Raw genomic sequence first — 13,727 nt, 5'->3', positions numbered from 1 at the left:
GTTATGCAGGAATAAAATAAAGTAATGTTTGGGTAAACGTGAAAGCGAGAGGATACAAGGAACCAAAGTTTTCGAACATCCTCACGAATCTAATTTAATTTAAATGTCAATAACTATTTACTTTTAAATTGAATTAGAGTCAGAATAATCTCATGAATCCATGATTAATATTTTGAAAGAATGAATAAAATTATATTTTAATTTTTTTTTAAAATAGAATAAATATTGACATACTTCATAAAATTATCTGTTTGTAAAAAACAGATTTTAAATTTCATAAATTATTAAAACATCGACGTAGCACATTTTAATATAGAATATGTCATAATATTTTTGATTTTTCATATGTTTAATTTAATTAAGTAAATAAAACTAAAAGACTATTTCTAAAAACCCAAGAGGCTGTTCATGCCAGCGATTACCAAAAGACCTTACAAAAAGGAAGGCTTGGACTTTGACTGATGAATACAGAAGTTTTCCTCATCATTTTGATCCTTCATGTTTCAAAAGGAAAAAAATGAAGACTGATAGGATAGGCGTTCTGCAAGGATAACCCAAAGGTCATTTTGGTTAGTTTTAGACTATTTCAACATCAATAGGTTGAGGGAAAAGTAATTTCGTTTGCAATGCTTCATAAGAAGAATTACAATCATCCAATTTTCGGCAATTATGCCCCGTCCTATTCGATAACTTTTTGTCCACTAGATTCCATCATGATGAGGATCTTCTCTTGTCCAATTGGCACCAGAATCGGACAAACAATTTTTACAGACCTCTTTTGAGGCCAAATTTGTATCACAAAGCAGCTTGGCCATAAGGAACAAGTGATAGTCTTGGTACCGAGTCCGGACTGTAGGAAGGATGCATAAGAACTTCCTATTTGAGCTCCTGGAGATGTGGGCGGCCTGGCGTTGTCTTGATGAAACACGAATCATATCCTATTCACCAATTCCGGCCGCTTCTGTTCTATTATCAGCTTCAAACGCTAGAGTTCTTTACAAAAGAGGGGAGAATTAAGCGTTTCGACATAAATGAGCTTCTCATAGTAGATTATATCCTGACATTCGCTACTAATTTACCATGCATCGCACGCCTTCACTACAACAGAACAAAATCGCTAGAATCACTGTTGTGCAACGCGATCTGAAAGAGTATCTATACTTCTCTTTATCCTATGATCCGATGTGACTAATAATGAACATGATATATTTAGTTATAAAAAAAAGTTTGGGCGGCGGGAATAAAAAATTACTTTTTCCCGAAGCTAATATTTATAAGTCTATTTTTGGGCCTCCAAGGTAATTAAGAGAGTGCGTTGACCGAAATAAAAATATATTTCCCTTCTTTCCTCTATTCTCCCTCTATTTGTTTCTACATCTTTATTCCGTCCAACTAAAGTACCCAAAATTGAGCGTTACAATCAAAGAAAGAGAAATTGATGGATTTTATTTCAAAGGGAATATCGGGGCTAATTATAAGTCTTTTACATCAAACCAAGGTTTTAAACTATAGCTTAAATTCTTTGATATCTTAACTCATCCCAGAAATTAAAGAATATTTATACAAATTTAGAATTGAGACCCTTTATATGGGTAATAATACTTTATTCGGCTCGGGAAATGGTCTTTGAATTGAAATCTATCAATTTCTAATTCTTCTATAGGGAGAATAAATTTTTCCTGCATTCAATACAATTTACGACATACTCAAAGGATTAACAGAATAGTTCCGTTGATAGAAATTGACAATAATTTGTGCAAATATACACATGTAAGTAAACCAAATTTGATTTTTTGGTGGGAATTCTTCTAGCTTACTTTTATATTGAAGAGTCACATATGTAGCCCGTCAACAATCTAGAATAAGTTTTCTTGAGTCTTATTTACATTTGTATTTTTATACGAATTATCGCGAAATTCTATCAAAAAACTATTCTTATTAATCCTTTCAGTATGTCGTAAATTGCATTAAAGTAGCAAAAATTGAGTGTTACAATATCGGATGGTACATTAAAATCTGAACGCTTTGAATTTAAAACTTCAACAGGATATAATTTATTAATTAACAATAAAATTTTAACAAAATTAATACTATAAATAGATGTATGTATGAGCTCTCTTAAACCGTTAATACAGCCTCCTGTAGTTGCAAGAATAGGTTACAGGTGGCAACGGGAAGGCTTAAAATACGTTGCAGATGTAGTCCTTTGTCATGGTGTATCAATGCTGGTTGGCATTGGCTTTGAGGGCCTCAGTATTCGAATGAAAGCCACTTCAGGCATCTCCACGATATTCACCCAAATGGTGTAGTCAAGACTGTTGTAGGGGTGGCCAAAGTGTCAAAAAATAGTTCAAAAGTGTCTTGCAACAGAGGAAATGTGTTTTTTTATTGCTGGTGTCAAAAGTGGCCTCTCCACCCTTACAAGTCCCTTTCCACTTACTTTATTGATAGATCTTTAGAGAGTCTGGTGTGAAACCCCTAGATCTCTTACATGGGACCTCATGGAATTGAGGGGATTGGTCTGGGATGTCTTTTCTAACTCCTCCGCGTCCAGTTTGGACTTTTTGAGAGAGCCCTTCTTCCTTTCCAGCATTTCGGACTTGCTGACAGCGTAGAAGGTGGGCTTAGGGACTCCTGTCGAGTTGTTTCCAGCGTCAATGAGAGTGCGAACGGAAATTCGCGCTCACTTTCAAGTGTAATTTTCTTTACTTATACGTTAGCGAAAGAGCTCATGGTTGTAACTAATTGCTTAATGCTATAATATATCGGGATGTGAATTAATTTAAATCACTTAACCTAAATTATTTATTGAATTAGAAAGAACCACCAGTAAAATAATGATACGCTAAAAAAATTATTTGAAAGGCCATATCCCAAAATAATTATCTTAAATCAAATAAAGTCTTTAAACTAGGTAGATAAAAATATTGAGAATTTTTGAAATTTTTTCCTGAAAAAAATAATTTATCTTTTATTTCTTTTTAAATTCCAAGAACAACTTCCCCCCTCCCAAAAAAATAAATATATATATATAATCCTGTGTACACCACCGAACTCATTCCACAAATTTAAATTTATACGGAATATAATTTGTATATGGAGTATTAGATTCTATAAAATTAAATTGGGATTGTGTCCTTTTCCAAATTTTTGGTCAAGATTATTTTTATCATGACGTAGCGCAACTGTGCATAAATATATGTATATTCTACATGTACTCAGTATGTATACATATATCTTCATTACTAAATCGATTATGACACAAACTTATGTTTTGTTAAATGCTTACAATGCCTTTACTGACAGCACCCTGTTAATATATTAGGTTGTTCCGAAATGATTGAAACTTCCCCATTAAGACAAGAAATTACATACATTCAAAAGTAATGTTCCAAAAACATTGAATTTTTGTGAATAGCTGTGGATTTTATATTTTTTTTTTAATATTTGAGATTTTTATTTAAAAAATTTTATATATGCAATTAAATTTTTGAAATTTTTCCCAAAAAAATTTATTTTGTGTGAATATCTGAGGATTTTAGAAATTGTTTTCTAAATAATTAAGAATTTGAAATTTAATCTTTGAAACTATTTTTCAAAAATTTCATTTTTTAAATAGCTGTGAATTTTAAAAAAATACAAAAATATAATTTTTTTCTGAATACAGCGGATTTTTGTAATGCTTTTCGAAGAAATTTAATATTTGAATTATTGTTTCAAAAAATTTAATATATATAATTTAATTTTTGATTTTTTTTTGAAAAAAAAGATGCACAAATTATATTAACCAATTTTTTCAAACTCTGCATCCATTATTCAATAATTGTGAACATTTGTTCACAAATTAACAAGAGATAATTCAAACTCAACCAATCAACGTTCAAAACATGGATTAGGGAGGAAAAGTCGAAACATTACAGTTGGCGACCAAATATTGTGATTTTTTTGTATTTGTTAGTGAGGTAACGCCTTGATCTATAGAGCCTTTTTAATCAGGTCATACATTGCATCATAATTGAAGGAGACGCCGTTTTGAGGACTCAAAGTTGATATTTGTACAACATAATATGAATTTTTTTTACAATAAATCTTGATAAAACTCTATGAAATGGCTTTATGAATAAAATAAAAAAGTCTAAACATCTTAATTGAATGCTACTTGATCCCAATGATAAACACACATACACATGTATTAGAATATAATCCAAGTAATATGTACTGAAAATCACTAAAATGCTTTGATTTGTAAAATTAATACTATTTTTTGATCAATTCCGGACGGATAATTAGAGGAATTACGTTATTTTCTCATTGTGATAAGACAATAGAGGATATAATTTTGAGATACAGTAAGGTTCAAGTCCTTTTATTTCTTAGTTCCATTTTGTCATCCATTTGGTCATTACTTCCCTTAATCTGAATGACAAAAGAGTTGGCATTGCTCTAAAATTTAGTTTTTTAAACCCCCAAAACAGACAGCATTAAAATTTTAATGTCACTTGAAAATGCTCTATACAGAGACTTTGTCGGGCACAATAAAAAGTTGGACATATTTGAAATAATTTAAAATAACTATATACAAATTATTATTTCTATTTTTTAGAAAATTCTAAGAAACCACTAGTTCAGCTAGGTATACCGATACTTAGTGCTTTGTCATTGCAAATTGATTTGGCCCAGTCCAGTCTTCGGATTGGTCCTATCAGTCTTTGAGACTGCTCCTTCGGACTATCTTTTATAGAACTGATTAAAAAAGAAGAAATAAAGTTGAGTGAGGCTATCAAGTAATAAACTGTATCAGCTTTAGGACTAAAATGTACGGCAATACAGTCTTCAGTCCTAAATAAGGATCGGAACATCATTAACAGTGTTACAAATGGGCATACCGGATTGCAAACACATTTAAAATCCGGTATGATACTAAACAAATATTGGAACTGATACTTACAGCTGCACTACGTCATAAAAAAGTTGGCCTCCAGATGACTTGACCCCTCAAATTTCTGAAATCTATCTAAGCATTTTCGTTATAAATATCGAAAAGTACCGATATCTTTTATATATGTTGTGTACAAGTTACAACTGTACAAGTTGTAACTTGTATAAGAAAATTCTACTTGAAATTTCTTCATCTGCATGATTTAATTGCAATATGGGACATTCTAATTTCCAAAACTATTAATTGATACTATCATGTAATTTTGATCTGTTAAAATTACTTGGTTATTCTGTATTTATGAATAATATAACAGTGCACATTTGAGTTTTATAATGTGGCATATAATACTTATAATTTAGTAATTTGTAATGATATAGTCAAAAACTACACCATTAATATATGGATCATCCATAGAATATTCAATGATTGCATAATCCTCATCCCATGTACTGTAAATCCTTAATTTAAAATTATTCACCTCATTTGTCGGTTGCAACTTGTAATATTTGGTTGTACAAGTAGTAACTTGTACAAAATCGCAACTTGTACATAATATATATATATATATTGGTGCCAAAATTGGTACGAAAATATTGTTACCGACAATAGTAATAACTACCAAGTACAAATTTGAAATCTGGATACTTATTTATAAAAGAGAGATGATAAGCTGTGTCCAAAGAAGTTAACACAATAAATAAATAAAAAATGGCTTCACGAAGGGATAAAAGAATCAAAATGGCTGCTCTACTTCGCGTGGAGTATACACCAAAAGAGATCCAACTCTTGACTTAGGAAAGGGTCATTATTCACTGTATTGCATCGAGACAGGCTTCAACAAGATGGTGGACTGGTGAACACAGCAAATGTAATAGTCCTTTTTGGAGAACAACATTTCAGTCTAGCCAAAAATAATATGGCCACAGTACTCTCTAGATTTCAACCCACTCAACTTTTACTTCTGTAGAGGGCAGGTTCTCCCGGACAAAGGCACCGAATATAGAAGCTCTCAAAGCTTCTGTTGATGAGCATTAGAGCTCCATGAGCCCAAATTATAATATTACCAGAGCTTCCAGAGGCACATCAACCTCATGGTTAAGTCGATGTAGTTTAGTTATAGCGACACATGGGCCAACAGCTGTACAAAGTTTATGTAATTTAGCTCCCCAAGTTTGAGAAATTATACTTATTAAAATTCCAGATTTAAAATTTCTAGTCCTCAAACGCACCCGATAATACATTGAAGATTACAAAGAAGTGTTTGCAGACCAAAGCATATTGATATCTTGCTTCTTAACTGACTATAAAATTGCTATAACAAAGCAATTATCAAAGTGCTTAGTCATAAAAAACATTGGTATTGGTGGAGGAATACGTTGAATTAGGAACAACATCCCTATCAGTGAAGTGATGGTAATCAAAAATTGACAAGGACTTTTGTATATTCAATATACATTAGTTCTAATCTTTCATTGTGTCATTCGGGGGACTGCATGTAGACATGTGCACGGGTCTGCATTTTATTAGAAAATAAAGATATAAGTCTCGTAAACTCAATAATATTAAAATTTCATCACCCGTAACCATATATACTCATAAACCCTACACTAGTGTCTAATTAGAAGAAATCTGAATAGTAATTGTAGACAAATCTATATTAGAGTACATCTATATCTGAGTTCGAGTAAAGCGGATCTTATTTATCATGCTCCAAGTCTGTATGATAGATCCCGAGTATTTAAGTAGTGTTGCATCAGTCCTAATTTTGGACCATTGTCCGATCCAGTCCAGATCGTTTGTGACGTCATTAAGGGTGATTTTCCTAAGTCGAGGGATAAGGAATGAGAGTCCTAATGACGGATAGGACCGGTCCTAAAAGTGCATGGACTGGACCGAATAAATCAAGAAAAGTACAGCTATATACTGGAGCCATGTTCTTACACGGACAATTTGGACTCTAACTCAGCTCTGTACATACATAGTTCAGAGCATGATTAGAGTTCCAGTCCATATTTTTAGAAGTCTAAAAATAGGTCAAGTCGTAGATCAATGAACAACGTGCTCGGGAGAATTTTTTTAATTAACTCAATGTGAGTAGGTTCGACACTTGGTTTTTCCTAATGAAGAAAATATACATTAGGTATCTGGACTTCAAAGACAATTCCTAGATCAGATGGAGTAATTATAATACTATGATGTTTAATTATACTAAATCAGTGCAACTCCCTCTGAACAATTAAAAAAAACAGTAAAAAAATAATGTCAGGTCAGAATCTTAAAAAAACAATGACACGAGTCATTTCTTTTAATACATCTCTGTTTCCAAGATAAGTGTCCCATTCTAAGGACACTTGGGTTGATAGCCTTTTTAAAACTTAAAATGGTTACTAGGTGCACACTCCCTTCCCCCCAAAAAAGGACTCCTAATCAAAAGGTTTGGAATTCAGAACTACTTAAATGAATACGGACTAAAATTTAAGCATATTTTTGTCCACGAGCTAAACCCCACATTTATAATTGTTATTTAAGCCGTAGAGCATGGAAATAATCATTAAAATTCTTAACAGACATGGGTTAGGTCTTTACTTTTTTTTAAATCCACGTTTTTAGACTATAATTACGATCAAAAAACGTAATTTAATAAAATAAAAAAAAGGCTCTAAAGGCCAAATCTATGTGGGTTGGAAATTTTAATTGTTATTTTCATATTCTACGACTTAAATAACTATAGTTAATTTGGTTTTCAGCCAGCAGGCGACCCAAGACAGAAATTTTGTTACACAGGGATAAAAAGTGTTTATAGGAAAATTTCCCTGGAGAGAATTGTCAGTGTATAGAATTTGTCTTGGGGAAAATTTCCAGTAAATTGCTATCAAAATCAGAATACCTCTGCACAAAACTTGTTTTGTTCAATGGCAGACATATTAAACAAGTTAAAAAGAAAATTAACCGGCTTGGTGTCTTTTCCTTAGCCTTTATCACCCCATGGACTCGGGGTTCATTTTGAAGTATTTGGAGGGCTCTAAATGCTTTTTCAAGTGACGTTGGTGGTTTTTAACCTGCTCGGTGGCTCAACCAGAGCATAAAACAAGTTTTGGAGAGAGGTAATCTGGTTTAGTTAGTAAATGATGGGCAATTTTCCGTGCAACTACAAAAATACATGACTTGGGAGGCCTTAAAGGATTTAAGATTTTTCAAATGTGTATCACTTTACTCATCATTCAATAACAAATTCCAAAGGGATATATAAATCAATAAAGCAAATAAACTCACAAGATAAGACAAAAACAAAAATACCTATCTAAACAAAACAAAGTCGTATGACTTTGTGTACATTACCTATTGGACTAAAGTCACTGATGGTCACCATGGGAAGATCACAGACAGGCCAACACATGGGTCCCTCTGTTGGAATGGATAAGGATCTTGAGAAGGGCTTCATCTGTTGTTGACAGTATTTGCAATTTTCAGGAGAGGAACAGGATGACATGGCAGAGGAGGGATAGGAGGCCGGAACACTGAATTTAGGAGTGTGAGGCATGTAAAACACATTGGGTATTATTTGAAACTGGGAACACGAGCAATCATCACTTTTATGTTTCGATGTAGTTGAGAACTTTTTTTTTTTTTTCTCTCTCTCTCCTTCCTCCTAATCTTTTATGAGAGTTATTAGTTAGCTCTTAGTACAGCTCGTTGTATGTATATGTGATTACACAAATGTATTGTTAGGTAGTTTCTTCTTTTTCTTCAATTTCATACTTTAATGTCTCCTTAGTTGCTTACAAGCCGAGAAGTATATATGCATAAGTCTCCCCCTCTCTTCCACTCTCTTTGCTTTGATCCTTCCTGTCTTCTCTTTCTTCTTCAGCACGTATTTGACTATCACTCGTGTTGTTATGGAACAAGGATATTATTATGATAACAATCCTCAGAAGAAGATTATAGACTTTATGTTTCCTTCAAATAAGTGCCCAGGAGTCTATAATAACTAGGGTGTACATATTTGTAATGAACAAACTACATTAATAAATAGAAACGGTACAACAATATGAACAAGGTGGTGGATGATAAAAGTTCGTCTCCACGGCTTTTATAATTTGACAGAATTAAGCAGGCCCGTTTTAATGCCGTAAAAATATACTGAAAACGCAGGCCCGTACTTGTAAACTGGCAAAAACTATTTCTATTAAGACAACTCACTAATTTAAAATATTCTGCTCAATAATTCTAAAAATCAAAATCATACCCATGAACTAATTCAAGTAAATAATGGTACAACCGTTTTGGACGAGTAATGTTTTTGCATATTGTAAAGACATGTAGACACATTTTACATGTAAGTGCATTATGTTCTTATTTGTGTCTGTTATCGGAGTTTTTGATGATTTTGATAACTGTCCGAGTTGCTTTAAACTCCTTATGTTATTCTTGCTCTACAATTTAATGTTCTAATGTTTGATTCGAATTCTTGAAGGGGTTTTTGTATTAGATTTTCACAAATTTCTAGGGGATATTTGACTCCAAACTTGAGAATTAGAGCTGGGGTTAGTCTCTCAAATACTCGAGGGTTTTTGTTACCTTTTTCTTTGTGCATGTCACAAAATAAATCTTTCAACTTGGCGACATCTGCAAGGAATACATCTGAGGGAGTAATTAAGACACCTCGTGAAAGATGAAGAACCCAAAGAGTTTGTGTGTTTTTAATTAATCTTGTAATCAGCTTTCATCCAAGGTATCACTTGGTCAGACAGGAATGGCAGTGCCTGTCGGCACTCACCCTCTCCTCGTTTGCCATTCATTTGTTCCTTTTTCTGTTCCATAATTGAATGTGAATCTGACAATTCATAAACCTCTAGCATTTCAAGCTTAAGCATACCTTCTGAGCGAACAGAAAGGTACTGGAGTTTGGAGATTAACCAAACTGTTTAACCTTTATTGGTAATGGAGTATCTTGATTCGAGTTACATGATCCATCAAGCTGTAGATATTCCTCAAGCTCAAGTCTCAAATGTCATTGTTGGTGTTGAATGTGACATTTTCTTCGTAAGAAAAACAGGTGCCCTACAATACAAAATTTGCACAGGGCAAGAAGAGCTAAAATTCAAATTCATCCTACTATTCATCTGACAAATTTGGTTAATTTCCCTGCTTAGAAGTTCAAAACAACCAATCCTCATCTAGAGGCTTCAACTCGAACACTTCCTTTCAAGATTGAGAGGAAAGTTATGTTAGTTGGTATATTGATTGACTCATTTTTTGAAATACTTGAGTAATTTTTTTCGATCTTAGCTCAATTTAACTTTTTTTTTTAATATTCAGGAGATGATGAGCATCTCGATCCTGTAGAGGCATTTCATCGATTTCGAACTATACTTCTTGGTCCAAATCATGATGGATCAATTCAGAATCCCTTTAGAGATGGAACCCCTTAATAACGATATTTTAAGCCTCTTTGATTAAGTCTATGTGTCCTCATAAATTATCAGAGATTTTTCTCCTCCGCAACATCAACAAATTATAAGCAACAATTGCAGCCTAAACCTCCCCGTTTCAGGAGATCTTTAAATAAATAACATATATATTACATATTACGACCACTATTCAATTGGTGGAGATTTCGACCTGGATATCCTGGACTGTCCTTACAGAGTCTTACAAGAGTCTGATGACTTTGAATTGCCGTACAGTTCAAATTCATTCCATTCTTCCTCTAAGAAATGGAGTAAAACTACAAAGAGATGGCTTATGTTACCTGTTTTTTCACTTGGAATTTCAAAAAAATCCATCCTCAACTAGGGACTTGAAACGCAAAAGGAGCATTTTTTCCCCAAAAAGGTCAAAATGAGCAATTTTTTGAGCGATTGAGCAATCACTCACAACTCCTAAGTTTCCTAAAAAGACCATTAGTCTTCCCTTTTTTTTTTTTTTTTTTGTCTTCGTAAAAGTTTTGACTTCGTCGGAATTTCGTCTTTATCAGAGTTTCCTCTGCATTGGCAAAAAAAAATTATAATTTAATTTATAGTGGAGTAGGTTTTCTTGGCGTTGTCCAGGACACTATAAAATTAAAATTAAACAAGAAATTTTCAAATTTTCTTCTTAATATAAGACAAAAATTAAAGACCTTAAAATTGTAAGAATTATTTCCATTTTGCAGTTTAAAATACAACGCCACTGCATCAATATACTAGAATATACACCTACCCAAGGTTTGCGTATATGAGCTGCTGGTCCCTGAAGCAGGTTAAATTCTTCCACGGCCACTTCCCTGAGCATCAAGTAACCCTTCTAATATCAAAAATAAAACCCATCCCTCATGCTGTACAGGGGAATACTGGGCCAAAATATAGTTTAAACTCTACCGTCGCTGCAATTCTAGCACAAAGGAACCCTTCAAATATAACAAATGTATGAAAAACAGTGGGACACGTAGTGGGATCATAACCCGACGCCAATTCACTTTTATTATTTCACCTTTAGAGTATAACTAAAATGTTGTATTCATATGATCCATTTGGCATCCTACTGGGTTTACAAAGGCGGTCAGCATCCAGACTTGGGGTCTCAGGCTTAGAAAAGTTTTAGAGTGATAACTATAAATTGAAAAATAGCATTTGTTTCAATACATACATACACAGACAGACACTTAATTTATAGATTAAATATGAATGTCTGAGTGTGTGTGTGTCCTTTAATCATGGGCAAACCAATGGATGGATTTTCCTGAAAATTTTCATACAGACTCATATGGGTCCATAAACAGGTTTGGTAATATTTTTTGGCTCCTCAGGCCCATGGTGGCCTTTAAATAGCATTTTTAGCACTTTATCTGTACAACTTGAAGTTCAGGGTTTATTATGGATATTAAAAAGGGTTATTTGGTGCTCAGGGAAACGGCGATGGAAAAATTTACCCTGCCTCAGGGACCAGCTTCTCATAACCCGTGAAGGTGTCGTATTTTGCATAATAAAAGTATTCTTGTTGCTCAGAAGCTGCCTTGATGCCCAAAGCTTCACATATTCAGCAAGGAGCTGGGGTGGGTGTATTTTGGGATAGTTGGAGATTCTTCGATGCTCAGGGAAACGACAGCAGATAAATTTATTTTGCCTCAGGGCCAGCAGTTCACCGGCACAACCCGTGGGATAGGGTATATCAGAAGGGTTCCTTGATTCCTAGAAACATGGAGGTAAACTGAGAACCTTGTGAGGGTGGAGAGGCCCCTATTGACACCGGTAATGAAAGAACCCCATCTCCTACGTTACAAGAATCTATTGAAAGATCATTTTGAACTCTTTTTTTGACACTTTTGCCTCCCCCCTCTACAGATCTGATACCAACCCCTCGACTACACATTTTGGGTGCATGTCAAGGGGAAGGCCTGTAGTGTCTGTCATCCGAACACCGCGGCCCTCATGGCCACTGGGACGCCATGACAGAGGACTACATCTTGTGTCAGGCCTTTCACCCCCACCTGAAGCCATCATTGGCTCTAAGGGTGGCTACATTAATGATTAAGAGAGGTTTTAATGTACATTTATTTATATTATTAATTTTGTTGAAATTCTATATGTAATTAATAAATTATTTCTTGTTGAATTTTAAAATACAAAGTGTTTAGATTTCAATGGACCACTCAGTAGTAAAAATTATTGATTATATTACTTGAGTCTTTGATTGGATTCCAATTAGCACGTAAAATGATATTTGAATTTGAATATATTGATATGAGGGATTGCTGAAATCGTTGAATAAATATTGATAATATTGTTTAGTAATATTTTATTTGAAGTACAGATATCTATAATTATTATATCCAAAATTTCTTCATGGATATTAATTAGATAACCAAAACATGCAACTGTACAACGAGGGGTTAACAAGAAATTACATTCCTGTCCTTTTAGAAACAGAGCATAAATGTATTAGCATATATTAGAAGTTCCCAGACTTTTTTGATTCCGACCCTTAAAATATGTGGCTGACAATATGCGACCCTTATGCGACTCATTGAGAGATGAATATAAATTTGGAGTGTATTTTTTGCAGATATATGACTTAAAGGCCAAATATCAAAACTATAAAGTTCAACTCTGAGGAAAATAATAAAAATTTTTAGTGAATATTGGTTAAAATTGTAGATTTTAATTCTACATATATTGAAAAATATAAGTAAAAAATAGAAAATTGAATATATTGTGAATATAAAATCAACAATATACTCATATACACTACTTATAATAATTTATATACCATCAACTCTCTTTTTGGTGGTAAATAAAGTCGAAATTGAAACTCACAAGAAACAAATAACATTACATACTGTGGATCTAAAAATATGTTTAGAAACAAATCAAAGTGTTTTAGAATCAAAATCTGTTTTTTAGAGTTTGGTCATATGGAAGTTTGATAAGCGCATCTTCTATGTCAAAAGACAGATCCTCAACTTCCTCAGTGAAAGGGGTACATCCAGTTATGTTTTTGTGAAGCACTATCATCTCTAAAATGATCCAGAAGATACTTATAAAAATATGTACATTATCATTTGTTAAGTTTTGATGTCACTCAAAGTAATGTCAATTTAAATTATAGTCTTCTTTTTTTGAAATCATCTCACGATCCCTTCGTTGTGTCCCGTGAACCTCACTTTCGAAACCAATGGTACAAGATATATAGATACATGTTAGTGCAGAGACGTTTTTTAACCTACATTGCCAAAAACGCAAAATGACGTCACAAAGGAAGTCCTTAGTATTTAAAAGTTATTTGATTACAGAATAAACTAAATATATTT

General features: G+C 33.3%; 1 protein-coding gene across 2 annotated transcripts in view; it reads right to left on the bottom strand.

The window, feature by feature from the left end:
• The window catches only part of LOC121130020 (inositol-trisphosphate 3-kinase A), a 151,119-nt gene extending 142,170 nt beyond the window's left edge, over nt 1-8,949 (bottom strand). Inside the window, exon 1 of one of the 2 annotated variants that reach the window (XM_071893821.1) lies at nt 8,279-8,949. In XM_071893821.1, coding sequence (XP_071749922.1) covers nt 8,279-8,480 — 202 coding nt within the window. In that variant the 5' untranslated portion in view covers nt 8,481-8,949. The remainder of the gene's footprint in view (nt 1-8,278) is intronic. The other variant, XM_071893822.1, reaches the window with a different exon arrangement.
• Between the last annotated feature and the right edge of the window lie 4,778 nt (nt 8,950-13,727).

The sequence above is a fragment of the Lepeophtheirus salmonis genome, chromosome Z (assembly GCF_016086655.4).
Source record: "Lepeophtheirus salmonis chromosome Z, UVic_Lsal_1.4, whole genome shotgun sequence".
NCBI lineage: Eukaryota > Metazoa > Arthropoda > Copepoda > Siphonostomatoida > Caligidae > Lepeophtheirus > Lepeophtheirus salmonis.
The sequence above is the reverse complement of the archived record's forward strand: the minus strand, read 5'-3'. Positions and strand labels throughout refer to the sequence as shown.